At 41.7% G+C, this 14,670-nt stretch overlaps 1 protein-coding gene across 3 annotated transcripts in view; it reads left to right on the top strand.

Annotated features, from left to right (window-relative positions):
- FRMD3 (FERM domain containing 3) overlaps positions 1 to 14,670 on the top strand; it is a 294,130-nt gene that overhangs the window by 220,635 nt on the left and 58,825 nt on the right. For all 3 annotated transcript variants that reach the window (XM_080667366.1, XM_080667367.1, XM_080667365.1), the window contains exons 7-10: positions 7,318 to 7,405; positions 9,775 to 9,863; positions 12,534 to 12,597; positions 14,216 to 14,304. In XM_080667366.1, the coding sequence (XP_080523492.1) occupies positions 7,318 to 7,405; positions 9,775 to 9,863; positions 12,534 to 12,597; positions 14,216 to 14,304 (330 nt within the window). The remainder of the gene's footprint in view (positions 1 to 7,317; positions 7,406 to 9,774; positions 9,864 to 12,533; positions 12,598 to 14,215; positions 14,305 to 14,670) is intronic.

Genomic DNA, 14,670 nt, shown 5'->3' with positions numbered 1-14,670 from the left:
TATCACCCAGAGTCCATAGTTTGCCTTAGGGTTCACTCTTGATGTTGTATATTCTATGGGTTTGGACAATAGTATAATTACATGCATCTACCAATATCATATCATACAGAATACATTCACTGCCCTAAAAATCTTCTGTGTTCTGCTTATTCATCATTCCCCACCCTCACCAAGCCCTGCCAACCACTGATATTTTTACTGTCTCCATAGTTTTGCCTTTTTCAGAATGTTGCTCAGTTGGGTCCACACAGATTGACTTCTTTCACGTAGGTAATATGCATTTAAGATTCCTACATGCCTTTTCATTGATAGCTCATGTTATTGCTGCATAATATGCAATTGTCTGGATGTAGCACATTTTTTTGTCCATTCACCATACTGAAGGACATCTTGTTTGCTCCCAAGTTTTTGGATTAGCTTCAGACATAGGTCATTGGCAATTATAAACATCCATGTGCAGGCTTTTGTGTGGGCATATATATCTATCTCCTTTAGGCAAATACCATACCAAGGAGAATAATTTCTGGATTATATAGTTAGAGCATATTTCGTTTTATAAGAAACTACCTAACTGTCTTCTAAAGTGGCTGTACTATTTTGCATTCTCACCCGCAATGAGTGAGAGTTTCTACTGCTCCACATCTTTGTCAGCATTTGGTGTTTTCAGTGTTCTGAATTTGGGCCATTCTAACAGGTGTATAGCAAATAGAGCTTTATGTAGAAAGATTTTATAGAGGCAGCTTTGGGCCTCTTAATATACTATCCTGTGATCTAGACAATGAGAAGATGTGTGATTCACATTATTGAATAGATGCCAGAAAAATCCACTGAGGCTGAATAATTCTTCTAGATTAGGGGTGGTTAATAAGGTTTTTTTGGGCTAGATGGCTTTTATTGCAGCTACTCAGTTCTGCTTTTGTAGAGCAAAAATAATACATAGACAATACATAAATAAATGGGCTATCATTCAATAAAACTTTACTGACAAAACAGATGGTGGGCCAGATTTGACCCATGGGTTCTAGTTTGCTGACTTATATTCCAAACACATGGCAGAGCAGGTCTAGTATTCAAAAAGTTCAATTGGTGGTAAAAGTGGTTTTGAAGAAGTATGATAGTCCCCATTTATCTGTGGTTTCACTTTCCATAGTTTCAGTTTCCCACGGTCAATCAAGATCCGAAAATATTAAATGGAAAATTTCAGAAATAAACAGTTCGTAAGTTTTAAATTGCATGCTATTCTGAATAGTGCAAGGAAATTCCATGCTGTACTGCTCTGTCCCCAGGGATGTGAATCATTCCTTTATCTAGGGCAGTGGTCGGCAAACTGTGGCTCGTGAGTGAGCCACAGTTTGCCGCTCTGTTGACTAATGAGTTTGCTGACCACTGACCTAGACTCTCGATTCCAATAATTACAGGCTGTTGTTGTTCCTTGTGATTAAGCCCCTAGGGTATCACCTAACATCATCACAAGAAGATGGATGAGTGGAATACAATAAGCCATTTTGTGTGTGTGTGTGTGAGAGAGAGAGAGAGAGAAAGAGAGAGAAAGAGAGAGAGGAGAGAGAAGAGAGAAGAGAGAGAGAAAGGGAGCGGAAGCCCTAGCTAGTTTGGCTCAGTGGACAGAGGGTAGGCCTGCGGACTGAAAGGTCCCGGGTTCAATTCCGGTCAAGGGCACATCTTGCAGGAGGCAGCCGATCATTGTTGGTATTTCTATCTTTTTCTCCTCCCTTTCTCTCTGATATCAATAAAAACATATTAAAAAAAAAAAAAGGGAGAGGGAGAGGGAGAGGGAAAGGGAGGAGATCAGATTCATATAAGTTTTATTACAGTATATTGTTATAATTATTCTTTTTAATTACGTTATGTGAATCTCTTACTGTGCCTAATTTATAAATTAAACTTTATTATAGGTATGTATGTGTAAGAAAAAGAGTACTATGTAAAGGGTTTGGTACTGTCCATGGTTTCAGGCATCTACTGGGGTTTTTAGAACAAATCCACCATAGATAAAGGGGGATTTCTCTATATTCCTTACCCTTAAAAAGCAGAAAAATCATCCAATTATCCACCACCACAGTGATCTAATGCCATAAGGTTTGTGCTGAAAGGAATAATGACACTGAGTGTGTTTTACACAGTCATTACTTCTTTTTATTTCACAAAACTCACATTTCCTGTAAATCATATGCTGTGGCTTCCTGGCAAGGATTTATAGTTTCTAGAAATAAGTGCCCTGCTATGATAAATTCCTTCCACCTATGCTTCTGATGAATAGATCACAAGGGCCTCCTTAGGAAATGTTTTTGTGCAGTTTTGAGAAGAGTGTTTATTGTGTAAAAGGAAGAAGGGAAATGTTAGATTATTTTATAACTCTAATCTTTCTTAACTTGTGCTTTCCCTCTATCATCTCTCCACCACCCCCCTCATTCCAAAACCCCAGAATCTCTCTCCCTGGTAGGTTATCAAAGCCATTTCCATTCTCTGTTGTTACTTGGTATAACACCCTTATTAGGAATGCGAAGACAGCGATTTGGCATCGAATACTCCTCCTGTAAAAACTAAATCCCTGCATTATGTGGACTATACTCTGACCAGCTGTATGCTTTTTGGGCCAAATAATGGCTTTTAAAAATGGAACCATTTTACGTAAGTTCCAGCTTACTTGCAGCTGGGTGATTTGGTAACACTAGGCCCCGACCCTTGCATAGTACACCCAGCTAGAGCTAAGCAGCAGAGCCCTTTAAAGGAATAATTTGCTTTTTGAATCACCATCATCCATATTTAGCCAATTCACTTTCTGCCTCCATTGGCATTGAGTTTGCAACTACCTTCCTTTACCAATAAGGAAAGAGAGGTCTCAGGGATTAACTTATCCAAGGCTGCATAATTATGAAGCGGCAGACCTGGACCTGAAACCTGCGTTTTCCTGTACAGTGCTCTGACATATTTCTAAGTTGCTGCTCTCCAGCTAGTCTTGTCCTTGCCAAGCTCCAGTGCATCATCACTGTCTTTCCCATAGCATGGCATTTGCCCCAATTTGCGGTGTTCTATCTAATTCTCTGCATAGAAACAGTCCCTGATGGTCCTCAAGGAGTTTGTAAGAGATAATGTTCCTCTCTTAGTAAAGAATCAGAGATGGGAGACTGGGGGGCTCTCACTTCCAGTTAGGAGGTAGAAAAGCATGAGACATTGATCTCCCCCCAACACCAAGATAACGTCAACAAACTATCTAAACCACAAAAAATTGTATTTGTAAAACCTATCTGATTGCTGAGGATACAAAGAAATCCAAATGTACTAAAATCCAGACCATCCTTCTGAGGAGAGTGGAGATCTGCAGTTGCTTTCACTTTTGGAGGTGTGGTGGGAGGAAGAGGAATTGGCCAGGAGTGGGCTGACTTGACTGATTGGGACCCCAAAGAAGCCAGTTACAGAGTGAGTTGCACTTTCCTACCATCATTTGGCCTCAGCCTTCACTGAGTGAAGAGGGGCAGTGTGCTGAAGTTGGACAGGAGAGGAGAACTGAATGAAACCCCTCTGAGACACTCCAGACCATGGCCAAGGCTGGGCAGCTCTTGCCAATGATGGGGACAGGACCACAGGGAGGAAAAAAAGATCCAAGTGCCGAGAGCCAGGGGTAATACTAAGGAGCAAAGGAGATGCTCTGCAGCTCAAAAAGTTGACAGGCCATGGAATTTAGAGAGTTCTGCGGAGTCTCATGGGTGCTAAGATCCCAAGCCCTGCCACAGGGCAAGTCCTGAGGTCACTCACACATTTGAAGTCAGTAGTGAGCAAAATCAAACTGAAGTTGCAACCAAGTTGTAGCAAAAGCCACCCTAACTCAAGTTGAGAATACTACTTTGCTGTAGAAGACCATTATATTGGTTTTCTACCCAAGAGTTGAATTCTGGAGCTCATAGACCCAGATGGATCAGGTGGAGTCAAATCCACCCCCTTCCCTGTCAAATGTGCCCCAAGCAGTGCAGGTCATTCCCGGCAAGATCCACACCTTCCACAACTAGTGTCCACTAATAATTTGCATTCATTTTGGGGACACTATATGTTTTTGTACTCTATGTAATGGAATGCTAAAGGCAGATCAATAAGAGAGAGAGAGAGAGTGGTCTTCTTTGGCAGAAAGTAGTCAAGATGGGCAGAAGGGAGCTGTATAGCTAAATACATAATGACTTGACCTCACCTAATTTATCACAGAAGCACATCTTTAGAGAATTGTTAGTTCTTAAAAAAGAATTCAACTAATCACTGTTTTTATTTCCAAATGTCTCATTAGAGACACTCTTAACCTTAGAACAGTTCCTGATGCAAGATTTAAAGGCTAGAAAAATCATTATTTTCCATTACCCGGCAGACTTTTTGCCAGAAACAAATGTCCAGTGAGGGATTTGAGGGAACAAAACAAAGCATTTCTATTTAATTGATCTTAGCATCTTCCTGAAAACCTGATCATTAAATGTGTTCTTCCTCAGTGAGTGCGGGGGACACGAGAGTTTCTAGTGCTATTGGGTGTCCACCTTTCCTCCTTTGGCTTTGAACCCCCTTCTCTGAACATTTGTAGTTGGCCTTTCTCTGTGTGTGACTTTTTAGATTAAATCTTTTAAATGCTTAGCCAATGGAGATCTGCAGGCAAACCCAAAGCAAACAATAATGATTTGAGGGCTTTTATTTTAAAGAGGGGCCTTTGTTTTGCAAATCTCAGTGTGGTTCCTTTCATTTCCCCCAATGTCATATTCCTGTCACTCATGTGCAGGGCTAAGGAGAACAAATGCTCTGTGCCCGGCTCTACTGTAGCTGCTTTATATCTGTTAACGGGTTAATCTTTACCAAATCTTGGAGGTAGGTTCTATTTCTATGTTGATCTTGTGGAATCAAAGAGACATAACTTCAGTTCCTAGATTAGGGTTCAGCTAACGTTTTTTGCACTAGGCCATTTAGTAAATATTTTAGGTTTTGCAGGACATACAGTGTCTGTTGCCACTACTCAGTTTTGCCATTGTAGCATGACAGCACCCTTAGACAGTATGCAAATGAATGGATGTGGCCATATTTCAATAAAATTTTATTGACACTGAAATTTGAATACCATGTAATTCTCATGGGTCATGAGATACTATTCTTCATTTGTTTAAAACCATTGAAAAATGAAAAGCCATTCTATTTTTTAATCCTTCCTGGAGGATTTGTTTTTATTGATTTTAGAGAGAGAGAGGAAGGTGGGGGAAGGGAGGAGAGAGTGAGCGATATCAATAGGTTGCCTCCCATATGCACTCTGACTGGGGGATATAACCTAAAGCCTAGGTATGTGTCCTGATAGGGAATCAAACCTTTTGAGTGTATGGAAAAACTCTCCAATCAACCGACCCATCTGACCAGGGCAAAAAAAGAAAAAAAAAAGAAAAACCATTCTTAGCTCAAGGGTTGAACAAAACCAAATGGAAATCAGGATTTAGCCTGAAGGCTTTAGTTTGGGGATCTCTGACCTAGATTAAAATTGAGACATTATGGCTCTTTAATCAGGTCTACATATCAGTCACCTGGGATGGATTGCTTCATCATTGGTAACATGAATGTTTAGAACATATGAGAAAGGCTTTCTATAAGAGCCGATATTTAGGTGCCTTGCTTTGTCATCCAGAAGAGCAACAGGTGGCTCCTGACCATGTTTGGTTGGTAGTGAGGGTAGTATAGGCACTGAGAGGCGCTTTGGAACCAGGGAGGCTTGGATTTGCTCCTGGCTTCTGCACTTACTGGCAGAGTAACCTCAAGCAAGATGCTTTTTCTCTTTTGAGTTTCAGAATCTTCATCTATAAAATGAGAATAAGAATTCCTCCTTTAGGCCGGCTGGTGTGGCTCAGTGATTGAGCATCAACCTATGAACCAGGAAATCATGGTTCAATTCCTGGTCAGGCCACATGCCTGGATTGGGGTTTTATTCCCCAGTAGGGGGTGTGCAGGAGGCAGCCGTCAGTGATTCTCCCTCATCATTGATGTTTCTATCTTGCTCTCCCACTCTCTTCCCTTCTGAAATCAATACAAAATATATTTTTTAAAAAAGAATTCCTCCTTTATAAATAGTAGGTGAAAAAAGATATATTGCTTGGTAATAGAAACAATTATATGTTGTTCGGATCAGTAGGGTTTAATGAAAGACAGCTCTGCACATATATTTATTATAATCCTGATCAATTCTGTTTAGTTCAGTGTGCTCTTAGATTATATAATATTTCATCCAGTAATTCTTCTATTTAAAAGCCAGGAGCTGTTTCTTTTAATAATTGCAAAATACATAATGCATAAAAGACTATACAAGAGAGTGTATGTAATATATGTATAATTTAAAGAGTAGTTGGAGAATTACCCAGGACCCTAACTCTGCTTATGAAATGGAATGTTAGCAGATGCTTTGAAGTGTCCTCTGTGTCCCTCCCAGGTCACCCTCCCTTTTACACACTATGCTGAACTGGGGGTTATTCATTCTCTCCTTTTGCTTTTATAAATGTACTTTATGTGTATCACTAAGTTTTACCTTTTGAAAAGAAAAATGAATCCCTGTTGTTTTCTATAGCTCACTCCTCTTGGTGGTTAGGGTTATATATTCACCCTTGGGGAATAGTTCAGATGCTCTAAGATACACGTGGGACATTAATGTCAGCCAAAAAGTCTTTGAATGCTGCAAGGTCCTGGTATGGAAGTCAGCCCCAGGAGGGCTTTTCACAGCATCTCTATTTGTAGCCCTCTTCTACCCTTGAGGCCAAGACCTTGTGTACCACCTTGGAGGACAGTGCTGAGACTAGTGGCGGAGATTTCCTTTCAAAATCCAGGGCTTTCCAGTAGAACGGTTGATGGTTCTTTCTTACTCAGATGGCTCTGTTTAGGCTTGTTGATGGGGTGACAGGATTGCCACTTTCTACCCTGAGCAAGAAGGAATGTCACTTACCCCGGTAATCTTTTTAAGTAAGTTGGAAAGAACAGATGCTGCGTTTTATTTCATATTAAGATTGCATTTCCAAGGGCCTACTTATTGGTAACTTGATAACCTTGATTAAGTGTACAGTCACTGGTGTCCTCTGAGTGCTTGCGGGTTTATTAGGGAGCCATCAGCCAGGGAGCAAGAGCTCAGATTCTTTGGCAGAGGGCTCCTCTTGGGGAGGAATGATGGTCAGTCTTACTGATCATTATTTGTGCAGGGATTTTGCTCTTTATTTAGTTTAGGATATCACATTTTATGGAATGGAGGACTCCATGTTTCTGTTACTTTACATATTAACTCCCTAATTTTTTTGTGTGTGATTTTAGAGGCCAGAGCCCGCCGGTTGCTGAATTTAACTTACTCCTGAAAGCTCACACTTTGGAAACCTATGGGGTGGATCCTCACCCATGCAAGGTAACTGCCCCTCACAGGTTGATATTTAAAGATTATTTTCCCCAAAAAGAGTTAATTGTTGTGTATGCCTGGCAGACCCCTCCCAGGATATTTCCACAGCCTAACCTACAGCACCTAATTTGAAGGGCTGCAGTCACATGTTTTGGTAGTTGGTTCTTGCTGTTGGTTCTTGCCGCTGGACTCTAACAAATTTTTCTAATTGCTATGTAGTAGCCACATATTCCTAAATTCACATACATGGATTCATTCACCCATCAAGTGGCTGGTTTTACCCCTGAGAAGTCCTAACATTTAGGACTTACTATCCAGTCCCATCTGGGTAAAGAAATGGGTCCTAACATTTATTTTCAAGGCCATTGCCAGCAAGAATGCGATCTTAAAAAATTAAGAAAGTGAAAGAAAAGATTTACAATTATACTTTGACATTAGGAGTATTTGTGTGTTTTTTTTCCCTTTACTCCTATTATTTGACAGTCTTTCTCTCAAGCATGAAACCCAGACCCAAGTGTATCAGAATTACCTGGGCCCACCCCAGAGCTACTGATGCAAAATCGCTGGGATGCAGCTGGTGAATCAGCCTTATAAACAAGTTCCCAAGGTGATGCTCATGCTCACATTTTCCAGAAATGTTTTATGAGAAGGCTTCTCCTTTCCATATGTTAAACTAAGTATGCATTAACCAGGCACTAACCCAAATCCTAAACTAAGCATTTATGTATGACAGGCTCTTAAAGGTAATTTTTGAGTCTTACCAGAACATTTCTTGACTCAGATGGGAACAGATAGTTGTATTTGGTCAAGTGCCAGTCCTATAGCTCTAGGCTCAGGCTCCTCATTACAGGCAGGTGGGGAGCTTCCTAAACTCCTGCTGCCCGGTTCCATCAGGATCTTTTGGGGGTGCAGACCAGGCTCTCCAGAGGATTCCAACATGTAGCTGAGGCCGAAAGCCGGTGGTAATTGTACATACTGGCACATGAATCTTATGGTCTCCCCACACAGATATTTTAGGATATTTGCCAGATGCCTCTTCCTAGTCGTGGTATAAATCAGATTATTTCATTTAGTGAATTAAGTTTTATCCACAAATCTGAGCCTCTCTGTTTGTTTATTACTTGGAGACTGACTAGACTTGTTGTTGTTCCTTTGCCTTTATTTATCAATGCTTAGTTTTCCTGATAGAGGCTGGAAGTGAAGTAGGAAATATATTTATATGAAAATTGCTGGAAATCCTGTGTAGGATTGAATCAACTCAATTAGATGCTCAGGGCTTTGGTTTCATACCATCTTTGGTTTCAGGGCTAATGACAACCAACAACAGTTTGTCCACATTACAGGGAAGATCTGAGAACTCAGGCGGCCCAGAAGGCATTTGGCAGTAGATACACAGTGGTTTAGGGCTAATCTGTACTTTCCTAGGAGGTTCCTGCAGAGACAGAGGGTCTGTTCCTCACAGGGAAAAGCTACATATTCCTGGACCTCACCCAGATTTTAGAAATAGTAGCCTTGGAAATCCCATCTCAGAAACTCAGTTTATTGTTACAATCATTAGAATTAACCTGAAATGAACCCAGGGTGAGGATGAATAAGCATATCACTTATCATTTACTAAGGGGCCCAGTGCACGAATTCGTGCACCTTGAAAAGAACTGTGGGCTGCGAGGTTGTGGTGGGCACAGGGGCGGGTCTTGGCCCATCCTCTGTGCTCCCGTCCGGCCCCTCCTGCCATGGCCCCCCCCTCACTCCCCACCCCCCCCGTCCCCTGTCTGCCAGCAGCCCCGCTCCTGCCACCGCTTCTTGCACCTGCTGATGGTGTGGAGATATTGGGGCCGGTGCTGGCAGAGGGTGAGAGGGGCCAGCACTGTCAGTGGGTGTGAGTGGCAGCTGCTGCCCTGATTGCCCCTCAAGAGCAGGGGGAGGTGGAGAAGCCCGCAGGGGCGATCAGGGCCTGCAGCCACTGTTTGCACCTGATGATGGTGCCAAGCGATTGGGGCCAGCGCTGGTAGCAGGTGCAAGCTCCAGGTGGGGCTGTGGCATGTGGGAGCAAAGAATTTTCAGTAACCACCAGAGGCTCACCCCTATGACAGCGACCGATGCCCCGCCTTGGTCTGGCACCCCCACTCACCTGCTCCATCATCCTGCCACAGCCAATGCCTGCCATGTTCCACACTTTGTTGCCTGCTGCCAACAGCCATCATGTTCCACGCGCACCCCCTGGTGGTCAACACATGTCATAGCAACCCACTGTTTGGCTGTTCAGTTATTCTGTTGTTCCGCCATTCAGGTTCAGTCTAATTGTATATTAGGGTTTTATATATATAGATTTTATATTCCTCAACCTAAATGTTTCTTTTTCTTTCTTTTTTTTTCAGGATTCAACAGGCACAACCACATTTTTGGGATTCACTGCTGCAGGCTTTGTGGTATTTCAGGGAAATAAGAGAATCCATTTGATAAAATGGTGAGTGCTTCTTTGGAAAACTGGCTTATCATTTTTCTTAATCTTGTTTTTCATTCCCCACCTTTGACTTTTTTTTTAAAAATGTCAGGTAGAGTACCTGGTATTCATTTCTTTGCCTTGGAACCTCATTACAAAGGGATTTGTTATCTATAATTGAAACCCATTCTAGGTTGCCCTGTCTTAGGAGGAAATCGGATTTGTCCAGCTGAGTTGTCCACTCAGAGGACCTGGGATGTATCTGAGTTCAGATGTTCTGCCTCCAGAGAGAAGGTTTCCATTGTTTCCGCACCAGTAGCTTCTTTACTGACCAGAGCTGTGACCAGGGGGTAGGTCAGGGCAGGTAAACGTTCAAGTTCCTCTGAGCAACCCGGAATCCAGCCCCTCCCATTCGCTTCTCTCTGTTCTGTTGAATCCTGCTGCAGACTTACCTTCTGTTATCCAGTGTATCAGTGAAGATGCTTTTGGTCAGAGCAACAGTAATGGCTGCTCTCAATGGCTTACAAAAAGGAGGACTGATTAGCTCACATAGTAAGTTGCAGAGATCGGACAGTTCCTTGATCCTTTAACTTAACTGCCCAACAACACTATGTAGAACTTGGGTCTTTCCATTTTCTTCTTTGCCATAATAGGGTGGTAGCTTTTGTCCTCAGGCTCATAAAATGGCATGGTCATGTGTGCAACTGTGTCCTTTACATCTTCACATAGCAGCACCTGAGCATGGAGGAGAGCAGCCTTCCATGTGTCTGCTATTAAAGCAAGGATAACCTTTTTAGAAGTCCTATAGGAGACTTTATGTGTATCCATTGGGCAGGGCTGGGTTGCATGTGCCTACTTAAACCAATCCTTCCCAGAAGAAAGGGAACTCCTGACTGGGTGGTCAAATCAAGATTCACCCCCTTGGGACTGGGAAGAGCAGGATCTGCATGGACATGTGACCTTGAGAAATAATAAAGCTTAGGTTATGTCAATAAAGAAGTGGAAGGATGGAGCAGGGCGGATGACCTGCAGCACCCACTCTGTCCAGTCAAAGAGCAAAATGGTTTTGGTGAAGAGTGGAGAAGGCTGAACGTTATATGTGTGATGGAATATTGGAAAGGCTTAGTCTTGTTCATACCTTCAGCTCAATTCAGTTCCCTCTCTGATGGTCCCTGACAGGTATGTCACCTCTGCTGTGTCTCTCTGGGTGGCGGGCTCACTCCTTTGGTTTGAGCACTTGAATCTGAAGTTCCTTTTGATGGGCGAGTGGGCATCCATCCTCAGTCCTGGGTTGGAAATGCTCTCTTGCACTTGCCTGAACCTCAGTTCTATGGCTTCAGGATTTCCTTTAGCACCTTGTTATAAAGTAGCCCTCCCCACCTTCTCCCCTTGGTGCCCCCTTTCTTTCAAACCCTCTCTCCTAGATTAGCATTAGTCAGCTAATGCCCACTTGTCTCCTTCCACCTTCTGCTCTTTGTCATGATCATCCCTCTCTTTCTAAGATGCCAAATATCTTGCCCTGTCTGTAATAGCTTTTTACTCAATTCATACTTTCAACAATGCTCCAGAATAAGTTTCCTACCGACTTTGGGGAGCTTGGGTAATCTGGAGACTTCTTCCATCCCACCCTAGGATGTTAGATTCACAGGTTTTGAATTGCTTGAGCTCTGAAGTTAGAAGTGGACATATCTCAAGTGAAGATTTATTGCAAGTCTCTCCCTTCTTTGGACCTCAGTTTTCCTGTACATTGAAGAGTTGAGAGGACATTCATTTGTTTCTGGGTTCTACCTCCTGGTCGGTACTGATGCCAACTTCATTCTTCCCAGCCTGTGCTAGGCACATGTCTTTCTAACAGTTATGTATTGTTACTGAAACAAAATTTTTTTTCATGTTAATCTTTGTGTGTTTTTTTTCTTTGTTTTTTAAACATCCATTTTGTCACCCTTGAAAATCCTCTACCTAAATTAAAACATCTTAATGTGCCCTCACTGTTCTCTTCCTCCCTCCCCTCCCCAGGAGAAGCAGGGGGGCCTATATCACTATCTGAGGAATGAGATCAAAGGAATAAAAATAGAGTCCTCTTTTCTCTTCACACATATTTTCTCACCAAGAAGGTGATCTGGGGTCTACATTTCAGGCAGATTTTAATCAAGCAGCTCCTTCAGATGCCCATTCATCAAACTGTCCTCCCAATTCTGAGTGTCTCAATATATGATGAAATACACTTCTATAAACAGGGAGAACAGGAATGAGAATTTCACAGTGTGGTGTGTGTGCTTCTTTGAGATGGATGAGGGAACAGATATTGTGAATCCATGTCATTTCATTAACTGAATCTGAAATAACCACATTCTTCCTGCCTCACACAGTGGGCTGGCCCCTTCATGTTGCTAGGGTTGTTCATGTTTGTGGGACCTTGAGAGCTCCTTGGAAGTAAGGTGAAGCTCACCTGTAGAAAATGGAATAACTGGTTCTGAGCTGCCTGGGGATATTCTCTTGGGAAGAACATTGCTGTATAATTCACTCGGGGCTTTTCCCTGCTCATTGGGCCTTCACCGATGGTCAGATAATGTCTTGTTTCAGTGCAGTCTGCTTGGCATTTGTGAGCCAGCCACATTCCTGTGGGAAAACCAGGTACCTGGGTCAGTTGCTACTTTATTTTCCTTCTCACCCAAAGAGATTTTCTTTTCTTAGGCCAGATGTCTGCAAATTGAAGTTTGAAGGGAAGACATTTTATGTGATTGGCACCCAGAAGGAGGTCAGATACTGCTTGTCTAACTCTGTTATTGTGTGAGTGTGAATGTGAGTGTGCGTGTGCATGCCCATGAGAGAGATTCAAGATATGCCTTTGGCATTATAGCCCCCAAAGATCATGACTTTAAAGTTTGTGGTGATAATGGAAACTATATGCTGAGAATATTTGAGAGGTAAACAAACACTGGGTTTGAACATATATATATATATATATATATATATATATATATATATATATATATATATATATGGCTAATATGCTAAGTGTCCGACAGTTCAAGTAATGATGTCACATAGCAATGCCTGGCTTCCTTTCCCTAGCAACCAGCCTCCTTGCAGTTTCTTCAGCCCAGGAACATGGCTTGCTTTATAGCCAGATGGAAACACTTTACACTGTAACCAAATGTCTGTGAAGCATTTTCCCATGCCTCATCTCATTTGATCCTCATAGAAGTCCTGGAGTAGGTAGATAGGAGACTCAGTGCAATCCTATTTTATTTTCATTAGCTGGAAAATAGAGATTTAGAAAGCTTAGAAACTTGACCCAACTGAAAAGAAGTAAGAAATGGTGGACCTTGAAAATGACTTCAGGTTTTCTCACTGTGCAGAATATAGTCAAACACTGCTACAGTTGAATATTTTACCCTTTGTTCTCCCTGTGTGATCTACAATAATAATCTGCTTTGTAGTGATATTTATTGCTATGTTGCTGATAATTACCTGAAAGAGAAGTTGGGGTGCTTCACTGGGCTGGAAAAAGTTTAGCTAAATCAGAAAGCAGATCTAATTAAGCAAGTTTATTCTATATCTATAAAAGGCTAAGTTGACTCACGCATGCGTGATGTAAATAAAGCTCTTGCTGGTGCCAATCGCACGCATGTGTTTCGATCTGTCATTGTCAATAGTGAATTTGGTTGACACTTCTATTATAGAGAAAAGGCGAATAGAGATATTAAATTATTTCTTCTAATTAATTTCCTTTCAATGTGTATGAATTTGTGCACTGGGCCTCTAGTTTAAGAATAAAGTCAGTAAACAATGCTGAGTGAGTACCCCTGTGTAAAAATAGACTGGGATAGACTTGATATTTAGCAATTGGATTTCCCCCTACCTCTGTAATTTGCCAAAATACAGATTCATGAAACAACTGCAAAATACTTACAAAGCTTGTAACAACCAGTGATGGTTAGAGTTTTATAAACAAAGTCTATAAGATCCAAGAATCTTAAAATAAAGGAGTCACCAGACATAGGTTGTGTTCACCAGGGAACACATTTGGGGAGGCCAATACTGAAACTCTGAGCCTCAGAGCTAGATCTGGAGGTTTGCAAAATCTCCTGACCCTACTTTTCAGTCCAAGCACTAGTTGTTCAAGGTAGGCAAATACATTTTTGAACTAATCCAAGTCTGATTGAGAGGTAAGCCTGGAGACTTGAAGATTGTGAGGCTGCTTTCTATCAGAAACAGGGCCTAGTCAGATTAGTGATGTCTGCAAAGGGAGGAAGAATACCATTTCAGCAACACTTTTAAGAACATAGTAATATGCAAGCTACTTGAAGAAAAAGATGAAAAACATAAACTGTGTTTAACATGCCCTTTTTTGTTTTGTTATTTTTTATTAGAAAAAAGCCATGTTGGCATTCCATACCTCAACACCAGCTGCCTGCAAACATCTCTGGAAGTGTGGGGTGGAGAACCAGGCCTTTTATAAGTAAGTAGTTTTTATTCATTTAATTGTAGGCTTTAAAACACCCATGGAACCCTTTATGTTTTGCAAATAGTTCCATGTTCATTTCTTTTAATATAGTCCTTCTTACTATGTTTAAGGGAATAATGAATTTGGTGCATTGTTCAGGGTGTCTCCTATCACTGTTGGCCCAAGCAAGTCCTGAGCTCCATGTTGGGTGTTTCCCATATAATTGCTGTGGGTTGTTTTGTCATAGCTATTTCCATTCAACATGTCACAGGACCTATTTTCGGTTGGCTTTCTTGCTCAGAAACAGACCTTGAGAAGAGTTTAGTGCAAAGTGGTTTTTCTGGGATATGGTCACTAAACATACCAATTGGAGAATGGGGA

Source organism: Plecotus auritus (genome assembly GCF_963455305.1).
Source record: "Plecotus auritus genome assembly, chromosome: 5".
Classification (NCBI taxonomy): domain Eukaryota; kingdom Metazoa; phylum Chordata; class Mammalia; order Chiroptera; family Vespertilionidae; genus Plecotus; species Plecotus auritus.
The sequence above is the reverse complement of the archived record's forward strand: the minus strand, read 5'-3'. Positions and strand labels throughout refer to the sequence as shown.